Source organism: Pristiophorus japonicus, chromosome 1 (genome assembly GCF_044704955.1).
Source record: "Pristiophorus japonicus isolate sPriJap1 chromosome 1, sPriJap1.hap1, whole genome shotgun sequence".
NCBI lineage: Eukaryota > Metazoa > Chordata > Chondrichthyes > Pristiophoridae > Pristiophorus > Pristiophorus japonicus.
Window position 1 is genome coordinate 47,973,955 of NC_091977.1, and position 25,221 is coordinate 47,999,175.

The 25,221-nt window shown below is 48.6% G+C and overlaps 1 protein-coding gene across 1 annotated transcript in view; it reads right to left on the reverse strand.

The window, feature by feature from the left end:
- The window catches only part of LOC139259473 (interleukin-6 receptor subunit beta), a 113,646-nt gene that overhangs the window by 77,503 nt on the left and 10,922 nt on the right, over window positions 1–25,221 (reverse strand). The window contains exons 3-6 of the mRNA XM_070875329.1: window positions 10,414–10,459; window positions 7,196–7,207; window positions 4,105–4,243; window positions 2,290–2,420 (exon numbers count right to left, since the gene is read on the reverse strand). Coding sequence (XP_070731430.1) covers window positions 2,290–2,420; window positions 4,105–4,243; window positions 7,196–7,207; window positions 10,414–10,459 — 328 coding nt within the window. The remainder of the gene's footprint in view (window positions 1–2,289; window positions 2,421–4,104; window positions 4,244–7,195; window positions 7,208–10,413; window positions 10,460–25,221) is intronic.

The window sequence follows — 25,221 nt, forward strand, 5'->3', positions numbered from 1 at the left end:
TGCGGTAAGACCAACTCACTAAACGTGCTATTCACATCATTCTCAGCATCGTGGATGCTCCAGAGTTCATCCACCTGCAGCTCCAATGTCGCAATGCTCTCTGAGAAAGGAGAACCCATTGCTCGCCTTTAACTGAGGAGGAAAATCTGAATCTTTTAATTCACTCCTTCATTTTTCAATCCTCACGACACATTTTACCCATTTATTTGGCATAATCATTATTGATTTCATGGAAGACTGAAGCAATTATAGTGGCATTTCTACTGTGGAGGGCGGGAACAATTTTCAATTGGTGCGAACATTGCTTCCAGGCTTGATGGTGTGAGCAGAGATTGGAAAATCCTGACTTTGCGATCTGCTCCAAAAAACCCTTCATGGAATTAGCTGTCTGGGCTCTAATAACTGACATATAGAGCTCAATTATGAATGTGTAATGTATGCAAATTGTTATGCTTTATATGCCCGAACTTTCCAACATGCTGTTGGTTCTCCAACTCCCCGAGCCTGCATCTCACTAGCAGCATTTAAGTGAGGCCTGAAGTCAAATTTAGCTCGGGCCGCGGACCCGTGTACACAACTGTCACCCCGCCAGCTTTGTGATCATATTGGAAACCGAATTTCTCAGAGTATAATTTTAACAAAAATAAACAGAAACTGTTTTAGAAAATAAATTATCTGCATATTGAATCACATTACTTTAAAGGTAGTTCATCTTAGTGCTTCACCTTGATAAATTGCAATATAATGCAAGTATATTTCAGTACTAACAATGAGAAGCACAAAGCAAATATCATCTAAAAGGTGGAGGTAATTTTCACTTTCAGCGCGGGTGGTGAACTGGTTGCAGGGATCGGATGCCTGTTATAATTTACAGCTCCATTGACTTCAGTGGAACTGAAAATCAGTAGGTCGTTTAACGGGCAGCTGAGCCACAATCGGCAGTTTACCATCCGTGCCATGGTTAAAATTGGTGCCGATATGTTAATCTTTGGTGGGACCCTTCATCTTTCTCTTCATTGTGTGTTTGTTTGACTTAGTTGGTAGCATACTGTTCGCAACCTTGGTGTAATATTTGACCCTGAAATATGCTTCCGACCTCATATCCACAGTATAACTAAGATCGCCTATTTCCACCTCCGTCTCTGTCTTTGCCTCAGCTCATCCGCTGCTGAAACCCTCATCCATGCATTTGTTGCCTCTAGACTTGACTATTCCAACACACTCCTGGCTGGCCTCCCACATTCTACCCTACGTAAACGTGAGGTGATCCAAAATTCGGCTGCCCATGTTCTAACTCGCACCAAGTCCCGCTCACCCATCACCCTGTGCTTGCTTGGCTCCCAGTTAAGCAATGCCTCAATTTCAAAATTCTCATCCTTGTTTTGAAATTCCTGCTTGGCCTCGCCCCTTCCTATCTCTGTAATGTTCTCCAGCCCCACAACCCCCCCCCCCCCCCCTCCCAAGACATCTGCGCTCCTCTAATTCTGCCCTCTTGAGCATCCCTGATCAACCATTGATGGCCGTATTTCTGTTGCCTAGAACTCTCTGTTCTCTGGAATTCTCTCCCTAAACCTCTCCTCCTCTCTACCTCTCTTTCCTCCTTAATTTCATTCCTTAAAACCTACCTCTTTGACCAAGCTTTTAGTCACCTGCTCTAATTTCTCCTTATGTGGCTTGGTGTCAAATCTTTTGTTTTAGAGTGCTCCTGTGAAGCGCCTTGGGACATTTTACTACGTTAAAGGCGCTATATAAATACAAGTTGTTGTTGTAGTTGGTAGCATGCTCATTTATTGGTGAAAAGATTGCGGGTTTTAATCCCATAGCAGGAAGATTGAACTCATAATCTAAGTGAGCAATTGCACTGTCGGAGCGCTTGTTTCGAATGATGTGCCGAACTAAGATTGCACTTGCCTGTTCAACTGAACAGGTGCCTGTTAAAACCCCCGTAGAGCTAATTGCAAAAGAGTAGGGAGTGCTCCTGGTGTCTGAGTCAACATTCCTCCCTCGGCAGGTTACACAAAAACAGATTAACTGGACTTTCACTTTATTAGTGTTGGCAGGGTCAGGCAGATTTACAGCACTGCATTGATATGTAAAGTGCTTTGCGATAGTTAAGAGAAACATAAGGTGCAATATGAGCGCAGGTCCATAAGCAGTGCCTTTCCAACTTTTTCATGTTTTATTGTAGCTTTCTAGTATTTCTGCTTTCCTTATCCAATTTTTTTTTGCTAGGCACATAATTAGTGCATCAATATTTAATACATAATTCCAAGTCTTTACTTTACTTACCGAAAGCCAGTTTACAGTTCCAGCCTTTCTGTAATGTAACTCATATCGAAGTTTATTTGAAACACTCCATCTCAGATGTAACTGTCCGGACATCCTTCTATACTCTATGTTAGAAGGTGTTTCCGGTCTTTCTGAAACAATCAAAGCAAAGCATATTTTGGAAATAGAAATGCAATCATGTAACTTTTGTTATTTTTTAAGCGAACATGGTTTCCTGAACTGCTATGACATGGTAGCAATATAGAATGAATAACCAGTCTGTTCCTTGTGCATTATGAACAGATAACAAGAGGTAAAACACCAATGTTGTAACATGCTTTTGGGAATGTGATTTCACAGTTTATTTTTGCCACAAAATAAATATTTGAATAATATTTGCTATGCAGTTGCAGGAGGCTTGCTTTTTCATTTGGGGTAAAAAGTGTGTTACAATTGCATGAGAAAGAGAGAAAAATGGAAAGGTGGCTGTAAAATGAAATAGATGGTTGTATTTTGTGCAATTATAGATTCCTTCTGAAACAATTACTACACTAAGGGGACAAAGCTGTTTAAATTTGCTAACAATAGAAATCACATAGAAAATCTGCACTAAATATAAATGCATCTCGTTAGATTGGGGATTTGAGCTGATAACACACAGGTACTGGGAAGGGGAATAAATAGCAGAATTTTGAGATGAATACTAATAGATTATTGGAGAGAGATTGAGGCATACTGATTGGGTAGCACACTCGCCTCTGAGTCAGAAGGTTGTGGGCTCATGTCCCACTCCAGGCAATGAAGACAAAGAAGCAGAGACAGGGAACATTTGGAATATGCTCTGTAAGAAGAATGTTTGAAAGTGACCAATACTGAAGTAAAAATGTAATGCACCATGAGCAATTACAAGCTTGATACAGCAGAAAGTTATGTTGGGCAGGGCATGTGGCTCATATGGCTGAAGATAAGTAACCATGGCTGGGTCATAACCATGCCCAAGGCCAAAGCTGATGATGGAGCTGTCTATAGTAAGACCTGAAAGGGAGAGTGTCATTGGGCAGACAACTGTGGGAGCTGGAAAAAAAGAAAATGATAATGGGAGCACTGACCTAGTATAGCAACTCACTTAGTCTCTGAAATTGCCACATGAAGATATTGATCTTAATCAGGCCATTAGTGAGCTGTGCTGTACACAAGATGGGGACTGCCCAATAGGGACAGAAGAAAATTGAAGTCCAAATCAATTGTGGCTGCTTATTGCTGGCTTCCTGAATTGGTAAATGAGGGTAAAATAGTTCTTAAAATAAACTGCAGTGCCACAAGAGTATTTGGAACTTGTCAAGTGATTGTAAACCAGCCTTACATCTACATTCACCTGCACAAACAGGGTAAATTCCCAACTGCCAGTGAAAGTGCACAGTCCCCTGAAAAGCTGAAGTTGTTCCAAGTGCTTTAGCTAAGGTCTTTAAAAGTATTGTTTATTAGATCATTGAAAGAAATCCTTTCAGTCTAAGGTAAAGATCTTGTAAAGTGCCTCGCAGTCATCAGAGTGAATAGTTGAAAACATGACTTGCAGAGTATTCTCAACATTACCACAGTTACAACTGTGCTAAAAATGTTATGACTCTTCAGTGAAAAAAAAGTCATATGAGCAAGCTTTACTTATGACTATCTTGAAGAGCTTTGAGAATTGACCTGTATGATTTGTTTTATCCAATTAGTATTTTTCCCTGGTACTTTGATGAACATTAATTTAGAAACGGCAATTGATGACTTAAGACAGCATCCTTTAGAGGAAACAGTCTAAGATTCTTACCAGAAACAAATGTATATTACCTGAATCTTGAGGTATCAGTGTGATGGACTTTGTTTTCTGACACATTATACTTCTCTGATCCACCACTTCTACCCATATTGTTGCATTATCCGAAATGTAAAGCACTTTTCGTTGAATTGTGTAAAAAGTATTGGTGATGTAGGGAAACGTTTGATTGTGAGGAGGTTTTCTAGTCCTGAAAATAAATAGGATCATTGCACATTTCAAACATTTTACACATGGAAAATATGATCTTGTACCATTGCTAAAAATAACTTTTCTTCATTAAAAACAATGAGAATTTTTTTTAAAGCATCAACTATTGACTAATTCTTGGCACATGATGATATAGGCCAAAAGATTGCTGAGAGTGATATACGTGCATGAATGTTTAATGTGAAAGGAAGTGAGGGTGCTTTTTTTTATGCTGTTCTACTCTCCATTGTTTTAACAGCTTTTAGTCCATTTAAAAAATAAATGAGTGAATGCTTCCATTAAAATAGTGGACAGAGAAATGTCATACAACCAACTTGAATGTTTCTCCATTAATATAACTGATAGTCCTAGCCTACAGTGCTTTCTTTCTCAGTTAGCCTTCAGTACTGCTCAGAATAGGTCAGAAGGTAGGCTGGGGAAGAAATGGAGGTTAGATGAAGAGGGAAGAACGTGAGGCTCAGGTGGGGGAGGAAAGGAGGTGAGGGTGTTATTTTTTAGAATACCAATACATGCAAGAGATGTAGGCTTCGAAATTCTGATTCCCATGATCCGCCACAGTAAGTGCTGCGAAGTGAGGCACCGGTCAGCCCAATTGTCCCGACACTGACCCAAAGAGATTTAGATAGGTTGCAAAGAGATTTAGATAGGTTAAGCGAATGGGCTAAGGTTTGGCAGATGGAATACAATGTCGGAAAGTGTGAGGTCATCCACCTTGGGAAAAAAAACAGTAAAAGGGAATATTATTTGAATGGGGAGAAATTACAACATGCTGAGGTGCAGAGGGACCTGGGGGTCATTGTGCATGAATCCCAAAAAGTTAGTTTGCAGGTGCAGCAGGTAATCAGGAAGGCGAATGGAATATTGGCCTTCATTGCGAGAGGGATGGAGTACAAAAGCAGGGAGGTCCTGCTGCAACTGTACAGGGTATTGGTGAGGCCGCACCTGGAGTACTGCGTGCAGTTTTGGTCACCTTACTTAAGGAAGGATATACTGGCTTTGGAGGGGGTACAGAGACGATTCACTAGGTTGATTCTGGAGATGAGGGGGTTACCTTATGATGATAGATTGAGTAGACTGGGTCTTTACTCGTTGGAGTTCAGAAGGATGAGGGGTGATCTTATAGAAACATTTAAAATAATGAAAGGGATAGACAAGATAGAGGCGGAGAGGTTGTTTTCACTGGTCGGGGAGATTAGAACTAGGAGGCATAGCCTCAAAATACGGGGGAGCCAATTTAAAACCGAGTTGAGAAGGAATTTCTTCTCCCAGAGGGTTGTGAATCTGTGGAATTCTCTGCCCAAAGAAGCAGTTGAGGCTAGCTCATTGAATGTATTCAAGTCACAGATAGATAGATTTTTAACCAATAAGGGAATTAAGGGTTATGGGGAGCGGGCGGGTAAGTGGAGCTGAGTCCACGGCCAGATCAGCCATGATCTTATTGAATGGCGGAGCAGGCTCGAGGGGCTAGATGGCCTACTCCTGTTCCTAATTCTTATGTTCTTATCTTATGTTCTTATGACCCTGTCCTAAATGGTGGGGCCGGCAAAGTTAAATATTGCTAGGATGGACAAAAGTACATGTCCTGATAGCAACTGCCTATTTGCACCGAAAAACCCAGAAAATTTGTTAGGAGGGGGGGAGGGGGGGGCGTGGGGGTTGCGTCAGATCAAACCCCAAATGTGGGTAGAACACTCGCCTCTGAGTCAGAAGGTTATGGGTTCAAGTCCCACTCCAGGAATTTGAGCAGATAAATCCAGTGCAGTGTTGAGGGAGTGTTGCACTATTGGGGGTGCCATCTTTTGGATGAGACGTTAAACTGAGGCCCAGTCTGCTCTCTCAGGTGGACGGAAAAGATCCCATGGCACTATTTCGAAGAAGAGCAGGGGAGTTATCCCTGGTATCCTGGTCAATATTTATCCCTCAATCAACATAACAAAAAAAGAAAGATTATCTGGTCATTATCACATTGCTGTTTGTGGAAGTTTGCTGTGCGTAAGTTGGTTGCCGTGTTTCCCACATTTCAATCGTGACTACACTTCAAAAGTACTTCATTGACTGTAAAACGCTTTGAGACGTCCGGTGGCCGTGAAAGGCGCTATATAAATGCAAGTCTTTCTTTCTTTATATATATCTTGAGAAGTGATCTATAACCCTGGTGACCGGGTATCTATAGTAGAGTCTGGATTTCCTGCAATGCTGCCTTATGAGCCTGGCTTCTTACGTTGGTGCTGTTTCCCTTCCAACAAACGAATGATAAAGGTGGAATCTCCATGGGCAAAAATAATTGTAGCCTTTCCCTTCATTTGAGAGAAATTTCCCAAACAAGAACCAATCTTAAGAGAGACTTCAAGATGAAGCTTTTTGTTGTGTCTTCTTGCTGTTCCCTTTGGGGAACAGTATGACGTAGTGGAAGGATTCGCAGGCTGATCAAGAGTTTGACTGGCTGCGTTAATGCTCCTTCCATGGTCAAATGAAGCTAAGCACCTCAAAAAACAAGCAAAAATAAAGTTGGATAAAAGAGCAATCCAAAGAAAAAGGATGTGTATTGTAGGCATGACTTGTGACGATGTGAGCTTAAGCCATTGGGTAAAGGGGAGGTGAACCTGCTGACACTGCATTGGGGAGATGGGGCCACCACTACATCACTGGGGAGCGGGGTGCTGTGGCAGCAGCCCCACACAGTAGCACAGTGCTGGGCTGCAACATCGCATGGACCCCGCAATTCATGAGGGCAAGGCCATTTGAAAAATGGCGATTAGCGCCTCCGCTAACTCCCGCGGAATTTCACAGCTGTTGGTAGCGACACAGCGTCCTGGGCGAGAAGTCGTTTGCGTCCCCCCGGGGGCGCTAATGGGAGGCACAAACGACCCGAATTTATCCCCCTATTATTTCAATATTGGGCCTGCTCTCCTTTCACCCTGCTCCCTGCTCAGCTCGGCTACTGCTTTCAAAATTTGTTTCTAAATTCTGCCTTTATTGCTCCTCCTTCAGCCTGCAACATTTAAACATTGTCAAGTCACGTTCAAGTTTTTTCTACCCGAATCTGTGGCTTGGCACCCATCCATGCTTCTTGCTCTGGTTTTCTGCCACTTTGTTTTCATTTGCCATTCCATTTCACAACTAACTTTCTTTAGATTTTTCTTTATTTCTATTTTCCATTCTGCTTTTATAACCTCTTTTTCAGTCTTACAAATTGTGAATACACCTCACTTATTTTTGGGTCTGAAATTCTCATTGGTTTCATAGAATCATAGAATCATAGAAATTTACAGCATGGAAGGAGGCCATTTTGGCCCATCGTGTCTGCGCCGGCTGACCAAGAGTTATCCAGCCTAATCGAGTATAAAGAGAAGGAAGTTTTGCGACAGCTAAAGAAAGCCCTGGTTAAATCACATCTGGAGTACTGTGTACAGTTCTGGACACTGCATCTTAGATAGGAAATATTGGCCTTGGAAGGAGTGCAGCACCTGAATGTTACCAGGGCTTCAAGTACATGGGGAGAGAGAGTGACAAGTTGGATCCAAAATTGGCTCAGAGGCAGGAAGCAAAGGGTAATGGTTGATGGGTGATTTTGTGACTGGAAGGCTGTATCCAGTGGGGTTCTGCAGGACTCAGTGCTGGGTCACTTGCTTTTTGTGGTGTATATCAATGGCTTGGACTTGAATGTTGGGGGTATGATTAAGAAGCTTGCAGATGACACTAAAAAAGGCTGTGTGCTTGATAATGAAGAAGAAAGCTGCGGACTGCAGGAAGATATCAATATGCTGGTTAGGTGGGCATAACAGTGGCAAATGGAATTTGAGGTAATGCATTTGGGGAGGTAATGCATTTGGGGAGGTCTAACAAGGCAAGGGAATGGTATGACACTGAAAAATGTAGAGGAACAAAGGGACCTTGGAGTGCAGGTCCACAGATCCCTGAAGGTAGCAGGCCAGGTAGATAAGGTGGTTAAAAAGGCATATGGAATAATTGCCTTTATTAGTTGAGGCATGGAATACAAGAGCAAGGATCTTATGCTTGAACTGTATAAAACACTGGTTAGGCCGCAGCTGGAGTACTGTGTGCAGTTCTGGTCACCACATTACAGGAAAGATGTGATTGCACTGGGAAGGGTGCAGAGGAGATTTACAAGAATGTTGCCTGGACTGGAGAATTTTGGCCATGAGGAAAGATTGGATGCTGGGTCTGTTTTCTTTGGAATAGAGGAAGCTGAGGGGAGACCTGATTGAGGTGTATAAAATTATGAAGGGCCTGGAGAGAGTGGATAGAAACGACATGTTTCTTTAGGCAGAGGGGTCAACAACCAGGGGACATCAATTTAAAATAATTGGTGGGTGGTTTAGAGGAGATATGAGAGGAAACTTCTTCACCCAGAGGGTGGTGGGAGTCTGGAACTCACTGCCTGAAAGGGTGGTAGATGCAGAAATCTTCACTACATTTAAAAAATACTTTGATGTGCACTTAAAGTGCCGTAACCTAAGATATAAAGGCTAACATTACATTAGCCTTTTTAATTATTTTTTGTTCTTGACCACCACGTTTTAGTGATCTGTGTACGTGGACCCCTGGATCTCGTCATTCCCTTTTTACAAGCCCCCACTATTTCTTGGTTTATAGTCCGACCAACAGAGATGCTAATGTTAGGGGGCCTATAGACTATGCCCACTAGTGACTTTTTCACCTTATTATCTCCACCCAAACTGTTGCAATTTCCTGATCATTTGAGCCAATATCGTGTCTCACTATTGCATAGATTCCATCCTTTATCAACAGAGCTACCCCACCTCTTTTTCCTTTCTGTCTGTCCTTCGAAAATGTCAAATACCCCATAATATTTAGTTCCCAGTCCTGGTCACCTTGTAACCATGTCTCTGTAATGGCTATCAGATCATACCCATTTGTGCCGTCAACACATCTATTTTGTTACGAATGCTATGTGCTTTTAAATTTTTTTTTTACCCTTTTTTCTTGCTTGTTTCCTCTGTCCTTCAAACTCACTTTCTTCATTTTTGCTTACTAATTCCAGCTTTACTCACCTCCCTATTGAATCTATTCTCAGGTTCTCATTCCTCTGCCAAGCTAGTTTAAACACTCCCCAACAGCACTAGCAACCCCCCCAACCCCCCGCAAGGTTATTGGTCCCGGCTCTGTTGAAGTGAACATAAGAACAATAAGAACATAAGAATTAGGAACAGGAGTAGGCCATCTAGCCCCTCGAGCCTGCTCTGCCATTCAACAAGATCAGGGCTGATCTGGCCGTGGACTCAGCTCCACTTACCCGCCCGCTCCCCATAACCCTTAATTCCCTTATTGGTTAAAAATCTATCTATCTGTGATTTGAATACATTCAATGAGCTAGCCTCAACTGCTTCCTTGGGCAGAGAATTCCACAGATTCACAACCCTCTGGGAGAAGAAATTCCTTCTCAACTCGGTTTTAAATTGGCTCCCCCCATATTTTGAGGCTGTGCCCCCTAGTTCTAGTCTCCCCGACCAGTGGAAACAACCTCTCTGCCTCTATCTTGTCTATCCCTTTCATTATTTTAAATGTTTCTATAAGATCACCCCCTCATCCTTCTGAACTCCAACGAGTAAAGACCCAGTCCACTCAATCTATCATCATAAGGTAACCCCCTCATCTCCGGAATCAGCCGAGTGAATCGTCTCTGTACCCCCTCCAAAGCTAGTATATCCTTCCTTAAGTAAGGTGACCAAAACTGCACGCAGTACTCCAGGTGCGGCCTCACCAATACCCTGTACAGTTGCAGCAGGACCTCCCTGCTTTTGTACTCCATCCCTCTCGTAATGAAGGCCAACATTCCATTCGCCTTCCTGATTACCTGCTGCACCTGCAAACTAACTTTTTGGGATTCATGCACAAGGACCAATTGTGGAGCAGTGGAGGCGTGTCCTGCACAGTAGGAGCTGAGCTGCTGTGAGAGGAGCAGCTATCAACTTCTGCTCCTGCCTGGAGAGCCCTGAGACCAGCCCAGGAAGAGAAGGAAGGAAGGGGTTTCACCACCAACTTTTACCCAGAGGGAGAGGAGGAGAACAGAAAACATTTCAAACATTTTTTTACCATTCTGCAAGGAGTTGGAGAGAGGGGGAAAAGACCAACAACATCCAGTGTGGAAGGAGGGAGACTCTACATCTTCTACAGGTTGGTGTGGGTGCATTTCCCAAAAAGACTTTGTTGTATCGGTGGGGGGAGGAAAGAAGACCACTGAGGGCCGGAACATCGCGGGGGGGGTGTGTGTGTGTGTGGAAGTGTGTGTGGGGGCCGTGCTTACAACTAGGCCCCCCCCAAATTTGGAACCCCCCCCACCCCCCACATTTGCCTAGCCTGGGATAGCTGGAGCTACCAGGCTGAAGATTTTCATTAATCACCCGATTAAAGATCGTTAGGAGTGTGTGCCTGGTGGCTCTAGCTACCCCAGGTGAAGACATCTTCTCCCCCCACCTGAAGACCACCCCAAAGACTTTTTGTTTTGCCATCTGGGATTGCACCCACCCACAGCTGCGAGGGGAGACCTGCCCTCGCAGTTCCCCCCCCCCCTTCCCACCCCCCTCTCTCTTTCTCTGTTACTCTGTTTCTCCCCTCTCTCTCTGAGGCCTCTTTCTTCCAAATTAATTAAAAAAAAACAATTAAGACAACTGAGCAGAGGGAGCAAGGCCCCTCCCCAATTGCCAACTAGGGGAGAGGTACCTCATTAAGGGCTCCTCTGCTCAGTCTAATCAAACGAGGCCAATTAAGACCTTTAAGGCCTGTGACTTTGGGGTGGGTGTAGCCCTTAAAGGGACCCCGTGATGGCGACCCCATCCACGCCGGTGGCAGGGCCAGCGAAGACGTATGCGCAGGTGGCAACCGCTTCCACGGCACCTCCTGCGCCACCCGCTGCCCTGCCACCTTTCAGATTAATCACCAAAAAACACGGGGTCAAGAGCTACACTCACCCCACAATGAGCATTGAGGAGTGCGTGCGGGCGATGGCTGGGGTAGTCGGCCCCTCGGCCATTGTCGCAGCCTCCAAGATGTCTGGGAACGCCGTGTTCTTCCTGGGGTCGGAGCGGGCGGTGTCCCTGGCCCTCGAAAAGGGGCTCACGGTGGGCGGGACGTTCCTGCCGGTGGACCCTCTCGAGGCCACCGCGCAGAGGGTCATCGTGTCAAACGTCCCGCCCTTTGTTCCCGCTGAGCTCCTCCTCCCTCACCTACACCAACTGGGGGAGGTAAGGTCGGGGATCAACCCCATACCGCTCGGCCTCAGGGAGAACAGCCTGCGCCACGTGTTCTCCTTCCGCCGCCAGCTCTTTATCCGGCTGGCGCGGGAGGACACGACGGAAGGGCACTTTAATGTGGTGCACGAGGGGACTGCCTACCGCGTCTTCTGGACGTCGGACGGCGTGCGGTGCCATGCCTGTAGGGAGGTGGGGCATGTTCGTAAGAACTGCCCCGCCTCCAAGGCCGCCAAACCACCGAAGGCGGCCAAGGCTGGCGCCGCCGCCACCCCTCCCCCTAGTTGCGTCCGCGTGCCGGGAGCCATAGGTGCGCGGGCATCGTCGGAGGCCTTTGTTTTCAGGGCCTCCGGCGGGGGGGAGGGAGAGCGTCCGAACGGAAGGAAGGCGCGGAAGAAGACGAGACATCTAGAGGCGGGTCCCCTCGGTGCGCCGGAGAGTTTGATCACCGTGCTCAGCCCAACCCAGTCACCGGCGAGCGCGTGGTGCCCCGAGCCCGTGCCCGAGCCCTTGAATAACACCACAGAGGGGCCCGGGCGCGGGAAAGGAAAGGAAAAGGGGGGGGCGGAGCGGGAGGCCTCGGCAGACATGGGGGTCTCCCTGCCTCCGCGCGCCCCCAGGAACAAAAGGAGGCGCGGCTCCGATGAGGCGGAGGGGGAACAACTTCCCTCCGCGGAGGAGTCGGTGCCCGCCGCGTGTCCCGCGTCCCCAACCAGCGCTCCCAAATTGCGCTGCAGGCGCGAAGAGTCTGTCCCCGGGGAGGGTGAGGCAGTCGAGGCTGCCCAGCCACTGCCTCCTGGGGATGGAGTGGAAGATCTGCCTGTCGTGGGGGGCGTGGGGCCAGCGGAAGAATGCATTGCCGCCGGGCCGGGCGTCCCGGGGACTGAGGCGGGCGGGGCCGAAAAGGCCGAACCTGAGCCCGCCCAGCCAATACCCAACTTCCCCCGGGAGTCGCTCGACCCGGCAGAAACACAATTTACTGATTTTAATGAAACTGTAGATGCTGGGCCGGGGGGTGGCAGCGGGGAGGGGGAGGAACACCCACCCTCGCCGCTTACTTTGGAGCTGGTGCACTTGGGGAGCCTGGGGATTTCCTATGGCCGGGTCTCTCCTTGTTCCCCAGTTCCCCCTTCCGCTGTCATTTCCCGACCCAGCACCATTTTTAAAAGAGCCCAGTGGGGACTCCTCTACCGACGATCCTGGGGGTGGGATCGGGGCAGAGCCAGGGCCGGTTGGAGCGGCCGGTTCATTTGCCGTACCTTGTACGGTCGATGGGCCGGCTGCTGGTGGCCACCTCCCGGAGGAGGACGGGGACTCGGTGGGGGACGCGGGTAAAGACCTAGAGACCACCGCCAGCGAGGCGGTGGATCTGCTCGCGGCCGCCGCCGAGACCATCCTCATTCCTGCACGGGAACTCCGGGACTTTTTGGCCCAGAGCCGGGGTCGCTGCAACCAAGCCCGACTGGCCCTGGAAAAATGGTCCGAGCCAGAGCTGATCAAGGGGTCCGTCCGCGCCGCCGTCAAAACCTTGGCCGCGGGCGGGCCTTTGACAAAGGCGCAACACCTTCAGCTGCGCGAGCTCGAGGGACTCCTCGCTGGGCTGCGGAGGGAGCGGAGTTCAACAAAAGACTCCGCTCCCTCCCCCACAATAGGTTAAGGTAGAGGTTGCACTATGCTTTTGCCATGAAGATAACCATAGCCAGCCTCAACATCAACGGCGGCAGAGGGGCACGCCGTAGATTTGACAATTTTTCGCTCCTGCGGGAGGGGAAATATGCGGTGTGCTTCCTGCAAGAAACCCACACCGTTCCGGGAGACGAAGCCACGTGGCTCCTGGAATGGCAAGGAGAGGTCCGCATGAGCCACCTCACCGCCATTTCTAGTGGGGTGGCCATCTTGCTGGGCCCGCATTTTCAGCCGGAAATCTTGGGGGTCGAGAAGCCCGTGCCAGGCCGCTTGCTGCACGTAACGGTTCGCCTGGGGGACGTGCCGCTCCATCTCGTGAATGTGTACGCCCCTCAGCCCGGCCCGCAGCAAACGCGCTTCTTTGAAGAGGTGTCCGCTCTTCTTGGCTCCGTCGACGTCGGCGACTGCATTGTCCTCGGGGGGGATTTTAACTGCACCCTCGAGGCGAGGGACCGCTCCGGTGCCCCGCAGTGCATGACGGCGATGGAGAAGTTGAGGGACCTGGTCGGGTCCTTCGACTTGGTGGACGTCTGGCGAAATCTCCACCCCGACTCCAGCGCCTTTACTTGGGTGAGGCCTGGAGTTGGATGGTCTAGAGTCGACCGCCTTTACGTGTCTCGGGCGTACGTTTCCTGCGTCCCGGCGGCCTCCATGCGGCCGGTGCCGTGTTCGGACCACCACCTGGTGTGGGCGGAGCTCGCTTCGCTCCGCGCGAGGACGGGGTCCGCGTACTGGCACTTTAACAACCGGCTGCTGGAGGACGTGCGGTTCCAGGACTCGTTCCGTCGATTCTGGTCCGACTGGAGAAGGAAGCAGGGGGGCTTCCCCTCCTTGAGGCTATGGTGGGACGTGGGCAAGGCTCACGTCCGCGTCTTCTGTCAAGAGTACGCGAGGGGGTCGACCAAGAGGCGGGCGGCCAGAGTCGGGCGCCTAGAAAAAGAGGTGCTCGACCTGGAAGCCCGTCTCGGTCAAGTCGTCCAGGACCCGGCCCTGCGGACGGTGTACGAAGTGAAGAAGGCCGCGCTGAAGGACCTGCAGCTCGTTGGGTCCCGAGGCGCGTTCGTGAGGTCGCGGATCCGGTTCCTGCGGGATCTGGACCGCGGCTCCCCCTTCTTCTACTCGCTGGAAAAAAGGCAGAGTGTCCGTAAGCAGCTCTTGACGCTGCTGGCCGACGACGGCTCTCTCGTCTCGGATCCGGAGGGCGTCAACAACAGGGTCCGTGAATATTATGGGGCTCTGTTCTCTCCGGATCCGTCCAGCGAGGAAGCGCGTAGAGTTTTGTGGGAGGACCTGCCGAAGGTCAGCCCGGAGGGCGCCGAAAATCTGGAGGCTCCGCTAAGCCTGGCGGAGCTGACCGGTGCCCTCGCCCGGCTCTCGAGGGGAAAATCCCCGGGGCTGGACGGGCTGACCGTGGACTTCCACAGGGCGTTCTGGGACGTCCTGGGGAGCGACTACGCGCGGGTCCTGGGGGAAAGTCTGGCGACCGGGGAGATGCCCCTCTCTTGGCGCAGGGCAGTCATCGTCCTGCTGCCTAAGAAGGGCGATCTCCGCCTCCTTAAGAACTGGCGCCCAGTCTCCCTCCTCAGCACGGACTACAAAATCTTCGCCAGGGCGATGTCTGCTCGCCTTGGTGCCGTGCTGGACCACATGATCCACCCCGACCAGTCCTACACGGTCCCGGGCCGGACAATCCACGATAACATCCATCTGGTCCGGGACCTCATCCATTGTTCCCAGGAGGCTGGTCTGTCGGTCGCCTTCCTATCCCTCGACCAAGAGAAGGCGTTCGACAGGGTGGATCACGACTATCTGCTCGGAACTCTGCGCGCTTTCGGGTTCGGGACGCATTTCGTCGCCCGGATCCGACTTTTGTACGCCGCCGCGGAGTGTCTGATTAAAGTTAACGGGTCCTTGACGGCGCCCCTTCGCTTTAGGAGAGGGGTGCGCCAGGGATGCCCCATGTCCGGCCAGTTATACGCCGTTTGCGTGGAGCCTTTCCTGTGCCTCTTGCGGACGAGGTTGACGGGACTGGCTCTGCAAGGGCCGGGCGTGGAGGTCGTCCTCTCGGCTTACGCCGATGACGTGCTCCTCGCGGTAGAGGATCCCGCTGACCTGCGGAGGATGCGTGAGTGCCAGGAGATTTAACGGCCGCGTCCTCCGCCAGGATCAACTGGGAGAAATGTTCCGGACTCCTGGTGGGTCAGTGGCGGGTGGACTCCCTGCCGGAGGAGCTCAGGCCTTTTGCCTGGAGCACGACCCATCTCCTCTATCTGGGAGTCTACCTTAGCCCCGACGAGGGAGCCTGGCCGGCGAACTGGCAGGAGCTGGAGGCCAAGGTCGCCGCTCGCCTAGGGCGCTGGACAGGACTGCTCCGAGTGCTGTCCTACAGGGGTCGAGCGCTAGTCATAAACCAGCTGGTGGCCGCAATGCTGTGGTACCGGCTGGTCACTTTGACCCCTCCCCCTGCCTTTGTCGCCAAGATACAGAAGAAGCTGGTGGACTTCTTCTGGAACAACAGGAAGCACTGGGTCTCTGCTGCAGTCTTGAGTCTCCCGCTTGAGGAGGGCGGTCAGTCGTTGGTGTGCGTCAGCGCCCAGCTCGCGACTTTCCGTCTTCAGACCCTGCAAAGATACCTTTACGTCGAGCCCCCTCCTAGGTGGTGTGCTCTGGCGAGGTATTTCTTCCGCCAGCAGCGCGACCTCAATTATGACACGCAGCTCCTGTTTGTGAACTTGGGGGGGTGCCAGGACCGCCCTCCGGGAGCTGCCTGTCTTTTACAGGGAACTCATCAGGGTCTGGAACAAAGTCTCCACCAAGCGCAGCTCTCCGCCGGCTGGAGTGGCGGCCGTCCTGCAGGAACCGCTGCTCGGGAATCCGTACCTCCACGGCCGAGGTTTTATGTGGCGGTCGGAAGAGAGGGCTGTGGCTGGTGAGGTGACCAGGGTCAGGGACCTGCTCGATGGCGGAGGAGCGGGCTGGATGGCGCCAGACACGCTGGCGCGGCGCCTAAATTCTGCCAACGTCCGCCACGCGGCCGATGCCATCGAGTCGCTAAAAACAGCTCTGGGCCCTGACTCCGTTAGGTGCATCGAGGAGGCTCAAGCACATGGGGAGATCCCGTCCGAACTGACCCCCGTCCGGACGGAATTCCTCATCGGCGCCAAACCCCGGAACCTCCCTCGGGGGCCGGCGCCTCACAACTTGAGCCGCCTCGGGGAAATCCCCTCCGTGCCTTTCAGTTCCGCGCGGAGGGGTTTCCTGTACGGGCTGCTCCTGCACACCCTCAACTTTGCCATCCTCGCCGGCCGTCCGGACACGCCATGGCGTACCATCTTGCCGTCCGGAGGAGGCGGGGGTCCCCGATGGAGGGCACTCTACGCAGGGGTCCTCCCACTATTCATCAGGGACTTGGCCTGGAGGGTGGTGCACGGAGCAGTGCCGTGCAACAAATTTTTAAGCCGGTTCACGGACTCCCAGGCCGCCTGCAATTTCTGCGGTCTGGAGGAGTCCGTGTTCCATGTTTTTATTGAGTGCACGAGGTTGCAGCCCCTGTTCCATTATTTGAAGGGGCTGCTCCTGAAATTCTGGCTGCACTTCAGTCCCACTCTCCTGATCTTTGGGCACCCTGTGCGGAGGGGAGCGGGTAGGTCCGAGGGCCTCCTCGTAGGACTGCTCCTGGGCACGGCCAAGGGTGCCATCAGCCGGTCCAGGCAGCGGGCGGTCGAGGGGGTCGTTCAACCTGACTGCCTGCCTCTCTTCCGCTCTTACATCCGGTCCAGGGTGTCCTTGGAGATGGAGCACGCGGTGTCCACCGGTACGCTCGCGGCCTTCCGCGAGAGGTGGGCACCGGAGGGACTGGAGTGCATCATCACGCCCGGCAACCAAATTTTAATTTGATTTTACGTTTTAAAGTTTAATTTGTTTTAATTGCCGGTGCTTTTAGTGTCCCCCTCCCCTTTTGTAGGGGGCACTGGAAAAAATTTTGATTTTAGCGCAAAAAAAAAAAGGCCTTGAAAATGTCTGCTGTGTCACCCAGGCGGGTGGCATGGTTTTAATGTTTATGTTTATTTTCAGGTAAACTCAAAAGAGTTTCATGCACAAGGACCCCCAGGTCCCTCTGCACCGCAGCATGTTGTAATTTCTCCCCATTCAAATAATATTCCCTTTTACTGTTTTTTATCCCAAGGTGGATGACCTCACATTTTCCGACATTGTATTCCATCTGCCAAACCTTAGCCTTCGCTTAACCTATCTAAATCTTTTTGCAGCCTCTCTGTGTCCTCTACACAACCCGCTTTTCCACTAATCTTTGTGTCACCTACAAATTTTGTTACACTACACTCTGTCCCCTCTTCCAGATCATCTATGTGTATTGTAAACAGTGCAACCCGTCCGGCTTGTACAGGTCCCACCTCCCTCAGAAGTGGTCCCAATGCCTCAGGAAACTAAAGCCCTCCCTGCTACACCATCTCTCCAGCCACGCATTCATCTGCTCTATCCTCTTATTTCTGTGCTCACTAGCTCGTGGCACCGGGAGTAATCCGGAGATTACCACCTTTGAGGTCTTGCTTTTTAATCTCTCTCCTAGCTCCCTAAACTCTGCCTGCAGGACCTCACCCCTCTTTCTACCTATGTCATGGTCCCGATATGGACCACGACCTCTGGCTGTTCACCCTCTGCTGCCGAGATTGAGAGGTCCCGCTCGCTGCCGCTCAGATTGATGATGTAGGCCATCATTTAGGTGCCGGGTGGTACTGCCACCTCTTTTAGAGGAATCTTCCAGGCAAAGTACCGCCCGGTCTCTCGGCGGCCATCGGCGGTCCTTTGGGCGGCACTTAGACAGGCCTTGGCTTCGACCGAGTTCAGGCCCATAGTCTTTGTGTCATCAGCAAACTTGGATATATGGCTCTCTAATGTATTATCTAAGTCTTTAATAAATATAGTAAATAGTTGAGGCCCCAGGACAGATCCTTGTGGGACACCACTAGTCACTTCCTTCCAATTCGATTATCCCTACTCGCTATCTTCAACCACCTAACTAATCTCCTAACCAGGTCAATAATTTGCCTTCAATTCCATGAGCTTTAATTTTAGCTAACCATCTGTTATGTGGAACCTTATCGAATGCCTTCTGGAAGTCCATATAAACTACATCTACAGATATTCCCCTGCCTACTAGTTTAGTTACTTCCTCAAAAAATTCAATTAGATTCGTTAGACATGACCTGTCCTTTACAAATCCATGTTGGCTCTCTCTAATCAAATCAAATTTCTTTAAGTACTCAGTCACTCTGTCCTTAATCATAGATTCCAGTAATTTCCCCACAATAGATGTTAGACTAACAGGTTCATAATTTCCTGGTTCCTCTCTCTCACCTTTCTTAAATAATGGAGTTACATTTGCAATTTTCCAATCTAAAGGGATAATTCCTGAATCAAGAGCACTTTGGAAGATTATGGCTAAAGCATCTGCAATTTCCTCACCTACTTTCTTCAAAACCCTGGGGTGGAAACCATCAGGTCCTAGGGATTTGTCAGTCTTTAGTGCCATTATTTTTCTAATACTGTTTTATTGCTTATGTTAACTTTGGTGAGGTCCGGTCCTTGATTCATTATTAGTTTCCCTGCAATATCAGGTATATTGGGCTAAAACCTCCACTTTTTTTACATGCTTACCTCCCACCTAATGACCATTTTACTGCTGAAATAACGTACAATGCCCAGATATCACCCATTTTGGCACAAAATGGAAACTGACGGGCATTTTTAGGAAACTTATCGCTGAGCGTTACTTTCCTCTTGTGCTTAACGGCGGGAAAAAATATTACCACCCGCCCACTTTTTTGGGGCGGAATCATCAGAATGGGCGAAATCAACGCCCATAATATCAGCCAGCATTAATTTCCGCACGGAATTAATGCTGAGATTCAATATTACCGCACGCCCACCTTTTTTTGTCGTAAAGAGCATATTTACCAAAACTATCAGCCATGAGATCGTCCAACGTCAATTTCATCACCTCGCACACACATCGCCCACAATATCGCTTGCGCAAAAAAACGCCCAGAAAAAGTGGAACTAACCGGAACTAATCACAGCGTTATGGACGCCATGTTCCAGATCACATGTCTCATCCTTTAAAAGGCTGCTGTGCTTCAACCTTGGCGGAATTTGGATATACTCTGCAGGTCGTTGGAGTTGATGTGAACATTTCTACAAACATCTTGACAATACTGTGACCGATTGGAATTGAATAGGTGTCTTCATCGGGATATTCCTTGTTTGTGACCAATCGGTGGAAAACAGTGAGTTACTGCAGTGGAGCCTGTCCTTTCTCACCCTCTCTTGGTGACCAATTACATGCAGCAGACTCGAGATCGTTGAAGGTACGCTCCACTGCATTATGTGCCCAATATAAGACGTGACAGACTGATGAGGAGGACGTTACACCCCCCGCAAGTACAAGGAGAAGCATTCTTACCTCGACTTACATAGAAACATACTTGCCCGACACCACCTGCCTTCAGAGACTGCGCTTCCACAAAGAGGTTATCACTGAAGTATGCCAGCTGATAAGGCCAGCACCATCAGTATTGCACTGTCTGTCGAGGTCAAAGTCACCACGGCACTGTCGTTCTACGGTCTCAGACTCTTTTCAGGCCACAGCTGGAGACAGTTGCGGGTTTTCTCAGCATGCCACATATCGTTGCATTAGACAGGTCACTGAAGCCCTGTACACATGCAAGAGGGACTTGATCAGCTTCCCTATGGCCAGGGAGGCACAGAGTGAGAGGGCTCCAGAATTGCAAACTTCCCCAAGGTGCAGGGAGCAATAGACTGTTCGCACATCGCGATGCGGGCACCTTTTCAGGATGCAGAGGCTTTCAGGAACTGCAAGGGATTCCACTCCCTGAATGTCCAACTTGTTGTTGACCACCAGCAAATTATACTGGCAGTGAATGCTCAATTTCCGGACAACATCCATGATGCTCACATCATGTGTGAGAGCACTGTATCTGACTTGTTTAACAATTAGCCACAAGGTCAATGCTGGATGCTTGGTGACAAAGGATATGGCCTTGTCACCTGGCTGATGACAACCCTGTGTGACACCCACACCGAAGCTGAGAGGCAATACAATGAGAGACACAGAGCAACTCGCAATTTCGTGGAGAAAACCATTGGCATGCTGAAGCAGCGCTTTAGATGCCTGGACCACTCAGGAGGCGAGCTCCAATACCACCCTGAGCAGGTAGCTCAATTTGTGGTGGTGTGCTCCATGCTGCACAACTTGGCTATCAGGAGGGGACAAGAATTTCCTGATGAGTCTGACCGTCCATCTCACTAGAGAGAGGAAGAGGAGGACGAGGAGGCAGATGCTGACATCGGCCCAGACAATCAGGCTGAAGCTGAAGCCATGTCCCGGCCCTCCTTTAGACCGCATGAAAGAGCCTTACGTCAGGAGCTCATCAATGATCGCTTTGCCTGAAAGAACGTTGGTATTATTTACAAGGCTGACACACTGCTGGGTGTGCAGGTCATACATTAATGGTGGGCATCACCTTGGTGACAGTCAAAGCTTAAGTGATTGAAATTAAGTGTAATTATACCCTTTGATGTTAAGGAATCACCAGCGTGTAATGGTGCAGCTATCTGAGCCAATGCGCTACAAGGTTTTGTTAAATAAAAAACATTTAAACCGAACATTAGTCTGAAATCATCAGTATTTCTATACAAACCAACCCTTCCCCCCGCCCACCTGCTTTTCCTCCCCACCTCTACCCCATCCCCTTCCCCACCTGACTCCAAGCCACCTGCTCAAGGAGCTCCTCAGGCGATGCTTCATTGGGGGGGGGGGGGGTGACGACCAAAATGCTGCTTGGACGGATACGGGAGAGGTCGATCCCAAGGTGGGAACGTGCTCCGAGCCAGAAGCAAGATGTTGCTGCTGGCTGTCATGTGTGGTTGGCAATGGGGGCACCTTGGGGTGCAGTGCCGCGCTCCGGGACCACTGGGAGCCCTCTGCCACCAGTGTTCCTGGCTACCAGCTCCAGGGCCTCCTCCATCCCTTCCATGTTATATCTTATTTGTTGGACACAAACTCGGTGCCAACTATGTTCTTGGTGCTTAGTAGGCTTTTTGCTGCTGCTGAATCTCCGTCGTGCCTCCCACAACAGCCAGACAAGCACACACCACAGCCACACACACTTTCAGTGCCTCTGAGCTCTCTCTCTCTGTGTCTCCTCTTCTGCGCATGTCATGATGACCCTTCACCTCCTGAATCGCGGGAATCGAGAGTTGCCATGCCATTGCTAAGGACGGCGACATGTTATGGCAGAAGATCAAATGATTTTTACGCTAATGCCCATTTGATATTACTCGCGGTAATGCCCGTTTTCAAAAATGGAGACTAGGTGCTTTGAGAATGGGCGAGAAGCTGCCGATCTGAAAACCCTTTTTTACTGCCCATGCCGGAAATATCGCGCATTTTTGGGCGATAAGCACAAAAGTGGAAGTGCTAGCCCATTATCCTCTTCCTCTACTGTGAAGACTGACACAAAATAATTTTCCAACAAGTTTGCCATTTATTTATTTATTAATTTGTAATATTCCCTGCATCTGTTTTTAAAGTGCCCATATTACCGTTGACTACCCTTTCTCTTCTAATATAATTATATAAACCTTTTGTGTTAACCTTGATATCCCTCTCAATTTTTTTTTTGCATTCGTTTTTCCAGCTCTTTCTATCTTTTTTGTCTTCTTTGAATGCTCTTTGCTTTAGTTTTATATAAGAACATAAGAAATAGGAGTAGGCCATACGGCCCTTCGCGCCTGTTCCGCAATTAAATAAGATCATGACTGATCTGATCATGGACTCAGCTCCACTTCCCTGCCCGCTCCCCATAACCCCTCATCCCCTTATTGTTTAAGAAACTGTCTATTTCTGGCTTAAATTTATTCAACATCCCAGCTTCCACAGCTCTCTGAGGCAATGAATTACAACCCTCTGAGAGTAGAAATTTCTCCTCATCTCAGTTTTAAATGGGCGGCCCCTTATTCTAAGATCATGCCCTCTAGATCTAGTCTCCCCCATCAGTGGAAACATCCTCTCTGCATCCACCTTGTCAAGCTCCTTCATAATCTTATATGTTTCAATAAGATCACCTCTCATTCTTTTGAATTCCAATGAGTAGAGGCCCAACCTACTCAAGCTTTCCTCATAAGTCAACCCCCTCATCCCAGGAATCAACCGAATAAACCTTCTCTGAACTGCCTCGAAAGCAAGTATATCCTTTCGTAAATATAGAAACCAAAACTGCACCCAGTATTCCAGGTGTGGCCTCACCAATACCCTGTATAGCTGTTGCAAGACTTCCATCCTCCGTACTCCATTCCCTTTGCAATAAAGGCCAAGATTCCATAGGCCTTCCTGATCACTTGCTGTACCTGCATACTATCCTTTTGTGTTTCATGCACAAGTACCCCCAGGTCCTGCTGAAATGCAGCACTTTGCAATCTTTCTCCATTTAAAACCTTTTAAAAGCTTCCCAGTCTTCTGTCCTCCCACTAGTTTTGGCCACTTTGTATGCACTTGTTTTTAAATTGGATACCATCCTTTATTTCTTTAGTTAGCCACGAATAGCTCTCTTTTCTCTTACACCCTTTCCTCACCACTGGAATATATTTTTCTTGAGAGTTGTGAAATATCTCCTTAAATGTACACCATTGTTCATCAACCGTCCTACATTTTAATCTATTTTAGCCAACTTTAGCCAACTCTGCCCTCATACCTTCATAGGCTCTTTTATTTAAGCTTAGTACGCTGGCTAGAGATCCATCTTTCTCACCCTCCATCTGAATTTGAAATTCAACCATGCTATGATCACTCATTCCAAGGGGATCCTTTACTAGGAGATTGTTTATTAATTCTGGCTCATTACACAGGCCCAGATCTAAGATAGCCTGGCCTCTGGTTGGTTCCGTTACATATTGCTCAAGGAACCCATCCCTTATGCACTCTGTGAAATCTCCTCTACACCCTATCTAAGGCTTTGACAGCCTTCCTCAAGTTTGGTGCCCAGAATTGATCACATTACTCCAGCTGGGGCCTAACCAGTGTTTTATAAAGGTTTAGCATAACTTCTTTGCTTTTGTCTTTTACCCCTCTATTTAAAAAGCCAAAGATCCTGTATGCTTTTTAAAAGCCTTCTCAATGTGTCCTGCCATCTTCAAAGACTTGTGTACATACACCCCTCGGTCTTTCTGTTCCTTCACCCCATTTAAAATTGTACCAGTTAGCTTATATTGCCTCTCCTTATTCTTCCTACAAAACTGTATCACTTCACAATTCTCTGCATTAAATTTCATCTGCCTTGTATCTGCTCATTTCACCAGCCCTTCTGAATGTCTATGTCCTCCTGAATTCTATTTCTGTCCTCCTCACTATTTACTATATTTCCGAGTTTCGTGTCATAGAATCATAGAACTTTACAGCACAGAAGGAGGCCATTTTGGCCCATCGTTTCCGCGCCGGCTAACTACAGGCTATCCAGCCTAATCCCACTTCCCAGCTCTTGGTCTGTAGCCCTGTCGGTTATGGCACTTTAAGTGCACATCCAAGTATTTTTTAAATGTGGTGAGGGTTTCTGCCTATACCGCCTTTTCAGGCAGTGAGTTCCAGAGCCCCACCACCCTCTGAGTGAAGAAATTTCCCCTCATATCTCCTCTAAACCTCCCCTCAATTACTTTAAATCTATGCCCCCTGGTTGTTGACCGCTCTGCCAAGAGAAACCGGTCCTTCCTATCCACTCTATCCAGGCCCTCATAATTTTATATACCTCAATCAGGTCTCCCCTTAGCCTCCTCTGTTCCAAAGAAAATAGACCCAGCATCTCCAATCTTTCCTCATAGTCAAAATTCTCCAGTCCAGGCAACATTCTTATAAATCTCCTCTGCATCCTTTCCAGTGCAATCACATCTGCACACTTTGAAATTATGTCCTGAATGCCTAAGTCCAGCTCATTAATATATATCAAAAAGAGCAGTAGTCCCAATTGGGGAACACCATTGCATACTTCCCTCCAGTCTCAAAAACAACTGTCCATCACTATTTTCTGTCCCTTAGCCAATGTTGTATCTATGCAGCCACTGCCCCTTTAGTCTCATAAGCTTCAATTTTACTAACAAGTCTATTCGGTGGTGCTTTATGAAACGCCTTCTGAAAGTCCATATACACATCAACCGCACTACCTGCATCAATCCACTCTGTTACTTCAATAAGGAGCTCAATCAAGTTAGTCAAGCATGATTTGCCTGTAACAAATTCAAACTGGCTTTCATTAATTAACCTGTATCTTTCCTGCCAATTAATTTTGTCCTAGATTATTCTCTCTAAGAGTTTCCCCACCACTGATGTTAGGCTGACTGGCCTGTAGTGACTGAGTTTATCCCACTCCACTTTTTTGAACAGGAGTTTAACATTTGCAATCCTTCAGTCCTCTGGTACCACTCCCATAACTAAAGAGGATTGGAAGATTGTGCCCAGATCCTCCACAATTTCCACCCTTACTTCACTCAGTAACCTAGGATGCATTCCATCCGAAGTGGGTGACTTTTCTACTTTGAGCACTGCCTCCCTTTTTAGTACCTCCTTTTTGTCTATTTTTATCCTACCCAATTTCTCTACTACCTCCTCCTTTACTGTGACATGGGCAGCATCCTCTTCTTTAATAAATACTGATGCAAAGTATTTATTTAGTACCTCAGCCGTGCCCTCTGCCTCCACAAGGAGATTTCCATGTTGGTCCCTAATCGGCCCCACCCACCCTTTCACTACCCTTTTACTACTTATATGTTTACAAAAAGACTTGTGGGTTCCCTTTTTATGTTACCTGTTAATCTATTCTCATACACTCTCTTTGCCACTCTTACTTCATTTTTCAGTTCTCCTCTGTATTTTCTGCATTCAGCTTGGTTCTCTGCTGAATTATGAACTTGACATTA